Source organism: Polypterus senegalus, chromosome 4 (assembly GCF_016835505.1).
Source record: "Polypterus senegalus isolate Bchr_013 chromosome 4, ASM1683550v1, whole genome shotgun sequence".
Classification (NCBI taxonomy): domain Eukaryota; kingdom Metazoa; phylum Chordata; class Cladistia; order Polypteriformes; family Polypteridae; genus Polypterus; species Polypterus senegalus.
In genome coordinates, this window is record NC_053157.1 from 42,759,529 (window position 1) to 42,776,105 (window position 16,577).

General features: G+C 34.2%; 1 protein-coding gene across 7 annotated transcripts in view; it reads left to right on the forward strand.

Annotated features, from left to right (window-relative positions):
* Nucleotides 1-729: 729 nt before the first annotated feature.
* Nucleotides 730-16,577, forward strand: part of nipblb (NIPBL cohesin loading factor b) — a 137,745-nt gene continuing 121,897 nt past the window's right edge. For all 7 annotated transcript variants that reach the window (XM_039750538.1, XM_039750540.1, XM_039750542.1 and 4 more), the window contains exons 1-2: nucleotides 730-876; nucleotides 6,834-6,999. In XM_039750538.1, the coding sequence (XP_039606472.1) occupies nucleotides 813-876; nucleotides 6,834-6,999 (230 nt within the window). In that variant the 5' untranslated portion in view covers nucleotides 730-812. The remainder of the gene's footprint in view (nucleotides 877-6,833; nucleotides 7,000-16,577) is intronic.

The window sequence follows — 16,577 nt, forward strand, 5'->3', positions numbered from 1 at the left end:
TTTCCGCATATGCATCATTTGCTTCATAATGTTTTTCTGCCTTCTCAATTGTGAAATGGCGTTTTGTGCTCATCGCTGGAGTTCTTCCTTGTTCTCTACGTACTTACGTAGGAGGCGTGATGATGTCACACGAAACTCCGCCCCCCGCGGCCATCTCCAACTCAAGACTCCATTACATTATATGGGAAAAAATAGCACCCAGTTATGACCCTTATGCGTAGAATTTCGAAATGAAACCTGCCCAACTTTTGTAAGTAAGCTGTAAGGAATAAGCCTGCCAAATTTCAGCCTTCTACCTACACGGGAAGTTGGAGAATTAGTGATGAGTGAGTCAGTGAGTGAGTGAGTGAGGGCTTTGCCTTTTATTAGTATAGATATAATTAAAATGTACTTACATTTACGTAAATTTACTTACTTGCATTAAAAAAATAAACTTGCTGTATAGTAGAGTTTTCTGTGAAAAGTGTAAATATCTGTTATACCTCTGAATATACTTATGACAAGTGTCTTACTGTCATGAGTTCTCTTCAGTTGTTTGTTACAGTCTGTAATTAATCCTTGATAATATGTTTAATGTTTTTCTGGCAGTATTTTCAAGAAATATTATTTCAGTATTTCAATGTGTCCCTCCCTATCTCTCTGTATTCTTGCAGTTTTATATTTGTATTGTCTACTTAACCTAATTTTCATGGCAGTCAACACATTTTTCTTTTTTTTTTTTCTTTTTCAGCGTTTGGGAGATGTGAAATAAGGTTAGTTGACGCTGAGACTGAGCTATCTGTGCATAGACACGATCACCCAACAACTTCAGGATGAATGGGGATATGCCTCATGTTCCCATCACCACTCTTGCTGGGATCGCAAGCCTCACAGACTGTAAGTACCTGTAATTTAAATTAGTTTTCTTGTGTGATATAATAATGATGCACCAATCAGTTTGACCAGTTTTTCACTCAGTATTTGTGATCAATTGACTTTCAGTGGATGCCATTTTTCCAGTTTTATGAAACAAATAATATGAACATCCTGTATCATTAGATGCCCACTGTTTGCATTTGGTTATGTTTACTTTTAAAGAATGAAGTATTGTGTGAGGAGGTTGATTGTTAGTTTTGTTTTTGTAGCCAGTCTGCAGAACACAGTTTAATGACTTAAAGCACATTTGGACAAGCTGTCTGCTTTCTTTCTTTTACCTATCAAGCGTCTTTTACAAAACAAATGCTTGAAAAATGCGCTCTTTGACTTCTGAATTGTATCTATGCATTTTAATAATTTGAGTGTGGCTTTTAGTTAATCTTTATTTAAGCAGTTTGTTGTTTTTATTTGATGGTGTGCCTTACATTTGTAGATCACCTCTGTTACATTTTTTATTCTATTTTTATTATATACATTTTTCTAGATGAAAGTGTGTTTTATTCAGTTTGTTTCTACACCTTATTTTTAGAACGTGTTTTCCCAAAATAATATCTTTTTAACTTACAAGTTTTGTTAATTTTGATGAGCTCCATTCAAATTTACATTGGTGAGCTTTGTTTTTAGACAGTCAGTGATGTCCAGGTTGCCCTCTGCTTTTATTTCATGTGTTCTGGTTTATTTCTTGAAGGCTGTGTTTACCATAATTAACTTAAGTTTATAAAAGACACTGTTAATACTCAATGCTTATGATTTGTAACATTCTTTCATGAATAATTTTATGTATTGTGGAAAGTGCAACACATAACTGCAACTTTGCCAGCCACATATTTTTATTTTAAACGTTTTTGCTTTTTACCCCAGAAATAGCCAAGTAGAAGACAGTCAAAAGTTGAGAAAGATTCACAGATAAACAGCAAATTGTGTTGTGTGGCTGTGTTTTCTTTTTCTTTTTTAACTGGATCATTAAAATAACAGTTAATGGGTGAACATTTAAAATGCATGTTTATAAGATGATTTAATATTTTTTTTTTTATTAAACTAGAATCTTTGAAGCCTACGAAAAAAGTTTTATAGGGTAAATAATATCTTGTTATTTGGAACACATGCATTTCATGTGTGCTCCGTGTCTACAATGATCTGGGTAAATGTAGGATGACAGGAAATGCGAAGCAAATGTTGAACACAGCTACAACAGAAACTTTTCATGTGAACATTTTGTCATTAGTACTATAACATGAAGTGTATAATATGCAGAGACTGATTCAAGTTATAATGATTATATGAAGAGGCTGTGAGCATGTTTTAAGTGCTGTTAGAAAGGGTAACATGCATATCTGTCATTTTTAGTTTTAGGAGAGAATGACCAGGGCTTGTAACATCACCCTGTGAAGTGAATAGTCTGTGAGTATGGTGTTGGTAGCATGCATGCTCAGGTTGTTATTGTCATGATTGCAAAACAATTTTTATGTGTTTTCCACTACAATGAGTGGAATTTCCTCTCCACTGATAACGTTTTGCACAAGCCTATGCAAACTTTCTCAACAACAGACTTTGTAATGTTGACAGTGCTTTTTAGTTTTTCTGAGTACACTACCTAATGACATCTTTGGGAGAGTGGATTCCAGAGTACATTACAGCAAGCAGGGTCATAATAAGGCAGCAACATATATGCTACATCATTTTAAGAAAGCAATGTTTTGTTATATTTAAAAAGGAAAATAAATCATGTAATATATTGGGGGTGGGTTGGGGGCAACATGATAGGATGGCAATGTGAAATCGTCTACATACTATTAAGTCATCATTGAACAAGCCTAGTGAAAAGGCATTAATGCACTTATAAATTAAACATGTGGCATGTAGACCTATGATAGAGCAGAATGTACCTTTAAATGTAGAACTGTTTAAACATTTGTGTTATTTTAGTTGCTTGTGTAAACATATATTACAGTAAAGTACATTTTTAATATAATTTTTGAAAAAAAAATTGCATTTATTATTTCATTACATTCACATCATCCATGTAAATGCACTACTGACTTCTCTACTAAAGTCTAAAAGTGACTTTCACTTAGCATTGCAATATTCAAGTACTCTTTGTGAAATAATGCTGAAGTTAGTATCACTTACATTTTAACTAAAACACATTACACTTTAATAGAATAACTATTTCAACATTGTTGGGTATTAGAAAATAATGTTTTTTAAAGCTAGAGACAATTCCTTATACCAAATTCCTTTAGTGATCTTTGACAACCCACAAGACTGACAGTGAATTTATTCTAACTCAAGGTTGTAAGAGGGGCAGAAAGCCAAGGCAGAATGTGACAGGGCCAAATGCTAGAAAGCAGATGGGACATTCAAGAAACTAAGTGTATCGAGCTTGCATGGAAATTGAAGATTGAAGAAAAAAGGTGACATGTTCAGAATCACGAAGTACATGGCAAAAGAAAAGATGGGAGTACTTGAAAAGTACTGAAGGCAACATCATGACTGATAGTCATGATTAAAGATAACAAAAAGTTGTATTAGTACTGGGGTTAGTAGTAGTAGTAGTAGTGTTACATGTACAAAGTTAAATGGAGATGTTACTGAATGAAAATCAATGGGCTCTTGAAGTTCATTATTAGATAAAGGACCAAACTGTGTGTTTTTAAAAGAGGAGTTACAAAAACACTGACAAGATTAAGATAGGTAAAGCAGTGGGCCTTTGAGAAATGGTCAGATGGGCACTGAGAAAGTCAGATGTGGATGAATAGTTTACTGTATGCAGTAGAGATGCTTCAGTCATTTTTTTATACTGAGCACTAATTTCATACTAATAAAATTGGCTAATTCAATTGTTTTCTTTCTTTGTAGTATAAAATTACTTTACACTAAGCCTCTCCTTAGCCAGTTGTGCAAAAGCCTTATGTTCTGTTTTAAAGTGTTACCCTTGTTCTGTTAGGTTTTGTTTTTGTATGCTTTCTTAATTTTTTTTTTAATTTTCTGGGTTTTCTTTTCTAAAGTTATTTGTTATATAAGTTCTGAAAATTATATCTACTTGATTGTACACTCTGTTACTTTCTTGAAGTAAAATAACAAATATATATAGTGTTACTTTTGATATTTTTATAATGAAACTGCAGACCACAGATGTTATTTTTATTAACAAAAAAATCTTTACTTTTTAGTGAACATAAAAAAAATAGTAAAATTAAATAAACTCCTTTTAAAACATGTACTTTTTGAAACCAATAAAACATGTACACAAAACATTTATCCGTAATACATATAGCATAGAATAAAATAAAATGATTATCATAATTACAAGCTGCAATTCTAATAAAATAATGTTTTAAAAAAATGTTATCAAGAAAGATTCAAGATTAACATGGTTAACAAGTTTACAAGTAAATAGACTCACAGTAGACTCATTTAAGCATAAGCTAGCAAGCAGTAAGGACAAATTCTTATCTGCTTTTTATTCTAATGCTAAATGTCACCTGATGTACTAAACACAAACTTATTCACTCTTTACCCTCAGGTAAGCAGTGTCTATTTTAATTAAAGGGCAAAATAAAAAGATCTTAACATGTTCAAGCAGCTTATCTTTTAATTTTAGTTTTTTACTCCACTTTCTTTAGGAGCCAGTGTTTTGCTCTTCTCTTTCCTAAACTCTACCTGGCATTCTGTTAACAGGAAGTGTTCTGACAACAAAATGAAAAGTGACTTCCTTAAGTGCCATAATAACTTTGCACAAAGTAGCAACACAAACATCATTAAAGTAAAAATGAGCTGCACAGATTCTGGAAGAAATGGGTTTTTGAGATGTTCTGAGTGTTTGAGTCATTTGTAGTGATTTAATTTGTCAACCAATTAAAAGGAGCATTACTAGTCTGTGGTGATGTAAAAGTATGAAGAAGTACAAACCTTGGTTGGGACAACAAGGAATAGACAACGTTTTGAATTGAATATGCAGCTGCACCAAGGATCCATTCTGGTTCCAGGGATTAAGGTGACGAGTGAAGTGTGTGAAGGATTACCTTCTGAGCTCTTGTTTGCCTGTTATGCCATTTTGATGGCAAAAACTGAAGTGGAATTGACTAGAAGATATTCCTTACTTGCAGGAGTACCTGCATATGCTGCCAAGCCACTGTACAGTGGATTCGAAATGCAGCAGCATGTCTTGTTTTCAAGCATTCAAGATGGGCGCATGCCACTGCTCCTTAAAGGTCACTAAACTGTAGTCAATGGATCAGCACATATGTTTGTGGAGGGACCAGGTGGTTCTATGCTTCTTTTTGTCCACTTAGGTATGCTAATGAATAGTGTCTAGTGAAGCCACCTAAATGTGGCATCAAATCTAAATCCAGACATCTGGTGGAATGAGCTGCACACATCCATCTAAATCACTGACACCCTCACTGTTTATAAGAAGCACTTGACAGACTGTTGAATATATTTGGTAATGATTTGCATGCTAGATTCTTTTTAGCTAAAAAAAAAAAGTAACACGTATTGGGATGTTCTGTTTAGTTTAAAGTTCTCCACTTGAGATGGTCAGTTTTGTAATTTTGTCTAGTTACTCTTGCTTCAAACCACTCCCCAGGCTCATATTTATTTTCAGGTTTCTTTGACTAAAAGTGCCAACTAAATGAGCAAATGCAAATTAGGAGTAAAATTTGTTCGGAAGCAAATCGACTTGAGATGACATAAATGTCGTAAAGCCCAATTTAATGGTTGGAGGTAAAAGAACAGGAGTGGATGATGGAGTATATGTGTGGAGTTTCACTGAGTGAAAGGAAGATGAATGCAGAGATAAGAGCAATACTTGGTGTGGGGCCAACAGGTGTTGTGCTGAGGAGAAGCAGACAAAGATAGTTTGGGCATGTGGAGGGAAAGTCACAGGATGACTTGAAGAGGTTAATCAAGAAGGATGTAAAGGGGATGAGTGTAGAGAAGATATTTCTGGAGGTAGTGTCAAAGTCTATTAAAAGAAAAGAATGGGTCTCTTACAGAATGATGCCCAGAACTATGGAATGTGGAGGAAAATGATTTTGGGGATAACTGGCTTATCTGAGTAGTTGTTTCAGCAACTGCTGTGGCTGCTCCTTGTTTCACTTGCCATTACCTCTGTGACAGATTTGGGAATGCTGAAGTTAGCTTTACACAGAAAGCCTCTTTATTCAACTAGACAACATTCCTTAACAGTGTTGTCCTATGTTGGCTGTCATGACAGTGGTCAGTACTTTTTTTTTTTAATATAAAAAAAAAAAAAACTTCACCATGTAGCTGCCTACATGACTGAACTTTTGAACAGAGTTTATTCAGGTTTCTCCGATAATGTGGGGGAATACTTTGTGTAGGCAAGAGCTGAACTCTTTGTAAAAGAGGCATCTACAGGTCATTCTAAGCATACCCTTGGGAGTCATTTGTCTCATGAATGAGCACTCTCATCTGTCCCTGCTGTTGGCTAGCACTTTCATTATTTGATTTCTGAAACCACAGGCTAGTTCAAATCCTTTAAATGTAATGAAGCTGTTTTAAATGAGTAATTTAATTTGATCTTTTATTTGTAAAGGAAATACAGTATTAAACATTTTTGTGCAGTTGTTCCATGTTAAAATATATACCCCTCTCATTATTCCTTTCTTTTAGGATGGTGTATGTAAACTTATACTCATGGAGAATATAAACTTTTGTCATAGGGTAGTTTATTATGAAATTAATAAAGCTTCCACAGCTTGTTTTGCACAGTAACCAGAACAAAAGAGTTGTAGAGTTGAAGTGTTTGTTCGTATTTTAATTGTGCAAAGAAAATTTTGGATAGGCTTTATGTTGAAAGCATTAAATATCTGCAAAGGTTCGGTGGTGATTTGTGCAAAAAAGGTGTTTACAATATAAAGTGACCATTCATTTTGTTTTCTTTCTTACAGTATTAAATCAGCTTCCTCTCCCATCACCGCTTCCTGCCACTACCACTAAGAGCCTGTTGTACAATGGAAGGGTTGCAGAAGAAGTCAGCTGTCTCTTGGCCTGTCGAGATGAAAACTTAGTTTCACAGCTTGCACACAGTCTCAACCAGGTCTCCACGGACCACATGTACGTGACTTGATTCAATATTGTGTTTGAAGATTACTAGCCAGTTAGCACAATTTGTATAATATCATCCCATTTGTGAAGATTGATTTTTTTTCCCTGGTGGAGGAAGGAGTAAACTTAAAAACTACATTTTTATTCTGTAGATCTTAATTAACTTTACAATCTCTGAGCTTGATTTGTTTTCTGGTCATTTTATTATGCATAAAAAGTAAAATGTTTGCTTTTTTAAGTTAAGAAAATTTTCTCATGTCACCATTTTGACATGGTAATAAAAGTTACTTTTTGGTTTCCAAATAAAGGTTTTATTGTGGTAATAAAATTAAAAATAAATTGGTGGCTGGAGGTAAAGGAACCCAATTGTGTCAGAAGTTATTATGTATAGAGAGATGTTAGCTAACATTTGTGTGTTTTTTTTCCCAGTTCCTTTTTCCCCAAAGTATTTATTAAGAATGATCTTGATTTGGGTTTTGCAAATACATATCGACATATCTCAAGAATAGCTTTTGCTTGACTAAGTTATACTGTATATCCATAAATACAGAGACATATAAGTTAAAGTAGCTTTTTGCCATTTGCCAAGTAGGTCAGATTTAAAATGGAAGGAAAAAATATTAGTAAAATCGTAAACAAATTTTGTATTTCTTTTTGTTTATGTATATGTGTATATGTATGTATATATATATATATATATATATATATATATATATATATATATATATATATATATATAGTAGAGGTGACTATGAAATTGACCAACAAACCAGCTCATTTGTGAACAGTGTAGTGGTCTGTGTGTATAGTTATTTGAATGTTTTCCTCGAGAACTATACTAGGCATGGCCCAACGAACGATATCCTAGGACAGATCTTAGTGCACTCTTACAAGGATTGTGGCGGGCCTGGGAATGTCTAATTCCCTAAAAGCTGTGAACTGTTGTGACTACGTTTTCCCTCACTAGGAAAAGAGTGAAAGGTCAAGTTCATTACTGTGTTTGTTTATTCAGTTTCAGATAGCCATAAGCATTGATTCACATTACCTTAATGTAAATGAGTATTTTAAAACTTACTGTTTGCTTGCAGATTTGTCAGTAGTAACCCTAATATGCAAAAAAAATCCTTGCTGTATTGCGAAACGTTTTAGTTGTTCTTAATAAATGTAAGGTGCTAAATCCAAATAGAATTACCCTATCACATCCAGATTTTGAGAGAGAAAAGTTTAAAATGAAAAGTCACAATTTTAGAGGAAAAAACATGAAATTAATTATTTAGACTTGGAAAAATGTAAAATAGATATATAATGGTTTTAAATGTAATTATTACTTACAAAAACTAGTCACTTGCCAGTTCTTTTCCTTTTGTAACCTTCTCGAAGGTGTTTCACTGTGAAATGGCCTAAAGATGTCTGCTAACATTTGACTCCACTTTCTACTGTAACATCTCCATTTGAACGATGTCCTGATCTTTATACTGACTGCGAACTTTGTAACTGAAATAAATGTTTTTTTTTTTTTTTTGTTTTTTTTTACTAGTGGTTTTTGTGACTTTAGCTGTGTTACCAATATTAATTCACCAAAAATTTAGCGAAAATTGCTTAGTCGGTTCGTGCAATCACACAACATATTTCACTACCACAAAAGCAGGTTAACAATTAAACAGCCTTAACTGTTAGGCAGCTAAGGCACTACTGAGTCTCGCGAGTAAAAGGCATATTTGAGATTGGTAGGAGGATTTTCCTCTTCTTTTTATATTCTACCTCTCTCAAAAATAGTAAAATTAGTAATGTTTGTTATCTCAGTAAACCAAGGGTGTGTAATTTTTTACGGTTTGCTTATCTGATCAGGACAATGGATGTATCATCCCTATCTTTTGTATTTCTATAAAAAATATTTACACAGCAATTTTCTTCTGACCAATGAAAATGCATTTTTGTAATCTTCAAAATGAAGAATTACTGGCTATTTTAAAGTAATAAGGTTAAGGAAAAAAAAATACTAATTGAGCACATCAGATTTTTTTGTTTTTGGGCTTGTGAATGAAAACTTACTTGCAGACTACGAAGGGTTAAAAGCTGAACAAAGCTGTTTTGCTATATTAAAAGGTTATTTATACATGCGTCTGTCATGTAGTAAGCTGACCTTGGACAATTTCCAGTTTCTTTAGGAATGTGTCAATTTGACACAGGAAAGATGACCTTTCCTCCTTTAGGGTCTATTTGACAAGTAAAAAAAAACAGATGGCCCATTAGCGTAATAAAATAAAATGCTTAGGTAAACGATGTTATACTTTTTGATTAAGTAACAGGAAGGTGAGGGAGAAAATATAAAAAAGCAAATTGTTCTGCCTTGCAGCGTAGAATCCATGTTCTGATCTGTGACTGAACAGAAATCTAATTGATTGAACTATTCCTGTCTACCTCGGGGGATTTCTTCCACAGGCTGTTTCCACATCAACTAATGCTAAGAGCAAGGAAGACTGACAATTTTCATCTTAAAATGTACTTCAAATAATAATCTGAACATGAAAAATAGTTATGCTGTATAACATGACGTTTTTTTCAAAACAGTGTTTTTTTTTTTGTTTTTTTTTTACTAAATCTGATATCTTGCGTAAACAGTTTGAGGTAGAGAAATTATGTACACTTTTTTTTTTTTTTTTTGTTTGCCCAGAAAAATTTTGGTGCAGACCAGTATAGTGTCTGCATTAACTTTAAAACCTATTTACAGTATATCAGCAACCTCATGGTTTGTTTTGAAATTTTTTATTTTTCCCCACAAATTTGACCTGTGGCATAAATATTTTTGCATTAAATGAAAGAGGCATATGTGCTACGCAAGGATATGGGTAATCTAAGTATTTAAAATAGTTCTGGTTCTATCTATGATAAAATATCATCAGGGAATGAATACAAGACTCTATTTTATGCAGTATGGGTCACCAGTCTATTATACTCAATTTGTGAATCAGAAAAGACTAGCCCAAACCAAAGGTCTGAAACTTCGCAAGAACTGACACTTCAGATGGTATTAAGTTAATGTAAAAATTCAGAAAAAATTACATACCGTGTCAGTACTACCAAGTGAAAGTAGGAAGTACTGTCTTGTCTGACTATAATTAGTGGAATTACTAATGAACACCCACCAACATGAAAATATTATAATGAAAAATTACATATGAAAATGGTTGAAAGTTTTGCTGGGTGATAAAAAGATAATTATTGCTAAATAACTTTTCCTCAATAGAATGCATGGTGGTACTCATTCCATCCATGTTTTGACAGAAAAAACGAAAAGCCATTGATAATGAGAATAGCGCCAAACTAAACCAGTCATGTGGCTGGAATAGAGTTATAGCCACATCTGGTTAGTTTGATGCACACAGCATGTAGGTGGCAACAGCACACATGGTAATGTTTGAACTGCAGTAGCCATGCGCATGTCAGGAGTGTAAGCAAGATAATAAAAGAAAGCAACAACAGAAAATGTCAACCAAAATTTGAAAAAAAAGCAATATTACCAAAGGTGCTGCACTAATGGTGATTCCTTGTGGCTTTTTTTTTTGGTCTTTAAGTTTGCGAGTTTGAATGCTTTTGTCAGACACACTTCCTGCACTCTTAAAAATTTTAATGTTTTCCTCACTTTAAGTTCCCAATTAAAGAAGACATGTCCAAATCTTAATGAAGAATTTCATCACGAAGGGTTATCAACAGAAAAAATGAGTACACTGGAAATCCTAGCAACCAAGAAACGTAACAAATTTACGTCAAAAATGTCAATGGTTAAATGCATATCAATAGATTATGCTTAAAACAGTTGGTGGTGATGATGTGGAAGATGAAAACAACTTACAATATCACAAAAAATATCTACAACTGTTAACACCGTCCAGTCTTCCACCGCACGAATTACTGTAGAAAGAAGGGTATATGATTCTATACTCCTGAATGTCATTGAACAGTAAGGGGTAGTTCTTTTATATTAATGCTACTGTATATCCTAGTTATACCATAACTATTTTTTACAACTGGTCAAATTATTTTTGAAATATCTATAAAAAATCAAAGTAAGCCAATTTCTATACACCCTTCTTGGTAGTAAATTAGTTAATTGTCTTAAATTGAAATATATGGCAACGAATCTGTTTTATTTATTTATTTATTTATTTATTTATTTATTTACCACCTACCCAGCCACCAACCAGTAATGGCGGACTACACGATAACGTGCAGTGAATACACTTGACTTATAGTTTTTATACTCTTTCTCCTGTACATTTAGCATTTGTTGCTCAGAGGTTGATGTGCTTGTTGCTTCATGAGCAGCTCTTGTTTTCTCCACTCCCGCTTCTTCTCTTCTTCCATTGGCATCTTTTCACATTAAAACTAATTGTCAATTTTTGTGTTGCAATTGCTTAGTACGTTTTTCTTAATTTTTCACTTAAGGTGGCACTTAATCTGCCTCAAGAATGATTTAAGATATGAAGTGGTAGGGGAAGTGACGACGAAGGGTAGGGATGAGAACAGTGCCTGTACGCCACCTTGCTATCGAGAGTTGATTCTACAATAAAATAAAAATAAAAAGAGTAATAAAAATCGTGACCCCAAAAGTGGACAGTAGAGGTCACGTAGTATATGTGTACCAAATTTCAGGCCAATAGGTCAAACGGTTTGCAAGCTACAGATGATTTAAAATCCTGGACAGACAAATGGACATCCACGGCAGCTTATTATATAAGATGATTTTGTTTTTCCTAGACGTAAATACACATAGAGTAAATAAACATATGACAACAGGTTGACTTTCACAAGACAATGTAATTACCATCTCGTATTACTCATTTGGTGTTTTGTTTTAATCTTAAGTTTACAAAGTATTTCAGCATGGTTGTAGTATATACTTTGACTTTTTCTTACTTGTGCATTTTATGTCTGTAGACACAATAAGTGTCAAATGAATGCCGTAGTGTTCTATTTTAAAAGTAGGGTTAAGACCAAAAAGAAAAGTGCATTGTGTAAAAAAATAGGAATGTTAGTTTCAGAAATGCTTTAAAGAAGATTTGGGGTCACTATTAGGGATGGTTATCATTAGAGTTTTATTGGTACTGATGCGTATTGATACTCTTATCGATACTACTCTGCATAATATGGTGCAAAAAATAAAAACATGACACAATGTGAAAAGATTCAACACTTGCAACTTTTTTGCAAAAATAAGTTTGTTTCTTGGATTCCTTTAGTGCTGCTTCACTACCAGAAGCTAAACATAAACATTATAAATTACCAGCTAACTACAGTCCTTGAGCTTCTCAGAAGCTAATAGAAAAAAATTGCAAAGAATATAAACAATGTCCATAAATATTACTAGTTTGTAAAAAGAACAATGTACAGTAATGGCCAAATATTTTGGCTGTGATACAAATGTTGTGTTTTGCAAAATTTGTGACTTCGGTTTTGTGGTGGCAATTAACATTTTTTTATAGTATGGTGCAGAGTAATCAGATACATATTTAATTCATTGCAAACAGCTTTATTAGCATAAAAAGTTAACTTTATCACAAAAACCCATTTTCATTTATTTTGGCCCTGGCACAAAATTATCAGCTTAAAGTGTCTGAAAGTGCCAGAACCGTCTCCTCCCAAGGAGTCAGCTACAGAATCGTGTTGCCACCAGTGCAGAGCTGCTCAGTATTGGCAGCAGGTGGGTGCAAGTACATCTGCACCAAGGTGGTTATAGTTTTGCCTTTAATATTAGTTTTTATTTCCGTATTTTTTTCTAACCTTACTTGGAAATTCAGTTTAGTTTGTTTTCCTTCGTTGTGTATTTTTAGTTTTGATTTAGTTTTTATTTCCCAACTACGTTTGCTTTATCTTTATATCGATTAGTGTCAGTTTTAATTTTAGTAATTATGGTGTATTTAAAGAGCTACTATGGAGTTTAATTTTGTGTCACAATCAGACAGGACTGTACACTTAACGCGTTTGGATATAATGTGAGTTTAATGTTAGTCTAAGCTTACTATATACACTACATGGTTTACTCTCCGGTTTTGTTGTTGTCTGATAAAAACAAGCCTAATCAAAACCAGATACTGACTGTGAACATTTTTATACAATTTTATAGTTTTTTTTAAATATTTTCTATGTCATTCGTGCTGAACAAATGTACGCTGACTGATGGCACTTTTCATCTTTTCCTTTTCTTGGCCAGAATTGGCCATTTTGTGATGAAATTTAGGTGAATTTTAAGGTATGAGGGTTTTTTACTCTAAAATATCTACGGCACACAACATATCGTGCTTCAAGACAATGTGCTTATAATTAATGCCTTCAATATTGCATTCAAAAATCTCCCATACTGTGCTTTATTTTCTACCAGTCATATTGGTCTCTGATTTCATCTCAGGCACATAAAATATATAGATAGAATTTTGCCACCTGCAGGCCTGAACAGCTATCAAAAATCAGAAAATATATTCTACTGTTCTGACAGATGTGTTATGAAAATCATGGGGGCTTAGGAAGAACAGGGCTCTTAGGCCTAAATCAGTGTGCAGACCCCACCTAGCTGTATTGAGGGAAACAAAAGCATATAGTGTCAAGGTCAGAACAGTGAGACTTGAATAACCCATACATAAGAACAGTAAACCTTTAATGAACAGATTAAGAGCAAGTAATAGAAGTATGGACAGCCACAAAACAACAGAAACCGCATCTGAGATTAGGATCAGTATATACATTTTCTAAAATTGCTTATCCAGAGCAGGGTCGCAATGAACCTGTAGCCTATCCTAGCAGCTTTGGATGCAAGGCATGAAAAATCCCTGGTATACAATATGCATGATATGGCTGATATTAAGAACAAAATGAGTATGATATCTTAACCATCTATTTTGAGAGAGAGAGAAAAATTGAAAAATGGGACAAATATTTTGAAACATAGTTCTGCTACCAGATTATTAAACTAAAATAAAAAAAGATAATAAATACAGAATGAATAAAAAAACTATTTTTTTCCAGTTGGCAGACTCTCTTCACCTCATCTACCTGTAGTTTACTAGAGATGTTGCCAACCCAGGAATTTTACCTGGTTTGTATTGCTTTGTCATTAAACTGATATGCTGATCTTGTATGTTGACCTTGTCAGTCTCTTGATGAGTGTTTTATTTTGAAAAAGGATTTCTCCTGTGCGAATTGGCACATGCTGTAAGTATTGTCAACAAATCGCAGACACCTGAGCAATAAACTGAAATGTTATTCACCAGTGATTTTTCTGTCCATATGGTAAAAGTTTTGTTTACCGGTCCATTCTGACTTCAGGCATTTGGTTTACATCTTGGCATACAAGAAACGCAAAGAAGTGCAGCAGCTCATCATAATGGACATCAGACTCGTGCAGCCTGGAATTCAGCTTAGTGTGTGCTGCTCTATTAGTTGATGTGTACATACTGTATCTTGGGCTCTGTCAGAATTCACGCTATCATGCCATTATTTATGACGCAACTGAAATTCTGTAAGGGATTATCTGTATCTAATACATCTCTCTTGACCCCTGGAGATCCAGTGAATGGCATTTTTGAAACTGTCGAGCACATTCAAAGCAAAATCATCACCTTGGTATGCTTCACTAACGTTTGAACCAGAATCTATCGTGCTGCCCCCATCTGCTCCTGAAAACGCTTTCTGTTTTACATGATTTACACGCCCATATTCAGCTTTCTCTTTCACTGCAACTGCAGTGTGAACACCCGCCCTCTGTCACCAGCTGCCAATCACTGGATGACTATATGTGGGCAGCTCGTGGAGGATTATTTTCTGTTTTAGAGTTAAAAGTTGCAAGGGTTAAAGACTAATGGCAGGAATATTTAAAAGCCAAATATGAAATTCTTATTAATATATGTTGATTAATTTTGGGACCCTTGCATCCCAGGGTAGCTCTCATGTAAATAAAAATGTTTGGTAAATTATTTTATTTCTGTTAGTCTTTCCAGCTACTTTAATTTTTTAATTTAGTTTTAGTTTTACCTTTTCGTTTTGTTAATTATTTTATTTCAGTTTCCGAAAATGTTTTCTTATCAATAGTTTCAATTTAGATTTTTTTTTTATCTTTAACTATAATAACCTTGATCTGCACGCACAGTGAAGTGAAGACTTTTGGACAATGGCCTTGTGTCAAGAAGGGGGCAGCAAAGAAGCCACTTCTTTCCTGGATAAACATCAAGGACTTACTGAAATCCTGCAGGAAGTACAAGGATTGGACAGCAGAGGACTGTTGCAAAGTTATTTTTTCAGATGTATCCTTTTTCTGATTGTTTGGGACATCTGAAAAATCGATTGTCCAGAGAAGGAAAAGGTGAACGCTACCACACGTCCTGTGTCGTGCCAACAGAGTAGCATCCCGAGACAATCCATGTGTGGAGTTCCTTCTCATTCAAGGGAGTGGGCAAACTCACAATTCTGCCCAAGAACACTGCCATAAATAAAGAATGGTATCAGAATGTCCTCCAAGAGCAACTTCTCCCCAACAATCCAGGTGCAATTTGGTGATGATCTGTGCATTTTCCAGCATGATGAAGCACTATGTCACAAGGCAAAAGTGATGAAGTGGCCAGGGAACTTCCCAGGTCTTAATCCCGTTGAAAACCTGTGATCAGTTCTTAAAAAGCAGGTGGACATGCAGAAGCCGACAAATTGTGATCAACTCCAAGCACTAAAAAGGCAAGAATGGATCACCATCAGTCAGGATTTGGCCCAGAAGCTGATATCCAGCATGCCAGAGCGAATTGCAGTTATGATGAAGGGTCATCACTCTTTTCATTAATTTGATGTATTTGCCAATAAAAGCTTTTGAAACTTATGAAATGTTTATAATTGTTCTTCAGTATATCACAGAATCATCTGAAAATGCTGAAACAGCAAAGTTTGCAAAACACAACATTTGTGTCACTGAGAAAACTTTTGCCCACTACTGCAGAAGAGAACATTTCTCTTATATTATTTGGCCTTTAGAAAAGAAATATCAGCAGTTCTTGTTTAAGAAAATGTGCCTATTGTCTTTCTCAGGGAGAATCCGAGATCTGTCCTTACTGATTGTGTCCCCTCTCCTTAAAAGGAGGTGGTAACTGGGGTTAAGAGTGGTTGTCATCTCCCTACAGTTGTAAACTTTACAACTGAGATAACTAATTTTGTTAGTTTTTGCATTGCTTATTATGATTGTAAATTAACTTAATCCCTGGTTGTCAGGACTGCTCTGATCAAACTTAAGGTGACTACCTAGCAGTTAGCGACAAGTGCAATTACCAAAGGTTGTCCAGTAAGAACACTTAGAAAGAGAAAATGTCCAAATAAATTTTTATTAAAATGCTAATCGATGCCACTCATATCTTCAAGAAGTTGTTTATACCAGGGCTAGATAATGATGATTATATAAGTGATATTTATGTGTTATTTCCTTAACAAAACGGATGAAAAAGGGATATTAATTTAAAACTATAAATGTAAATAATAACTAAGATGTCTCCCATAATCCACATATCTGTTATTCTGATGTATGCTTAAAACATGCACATGCTTTTTTGTAAAAATTT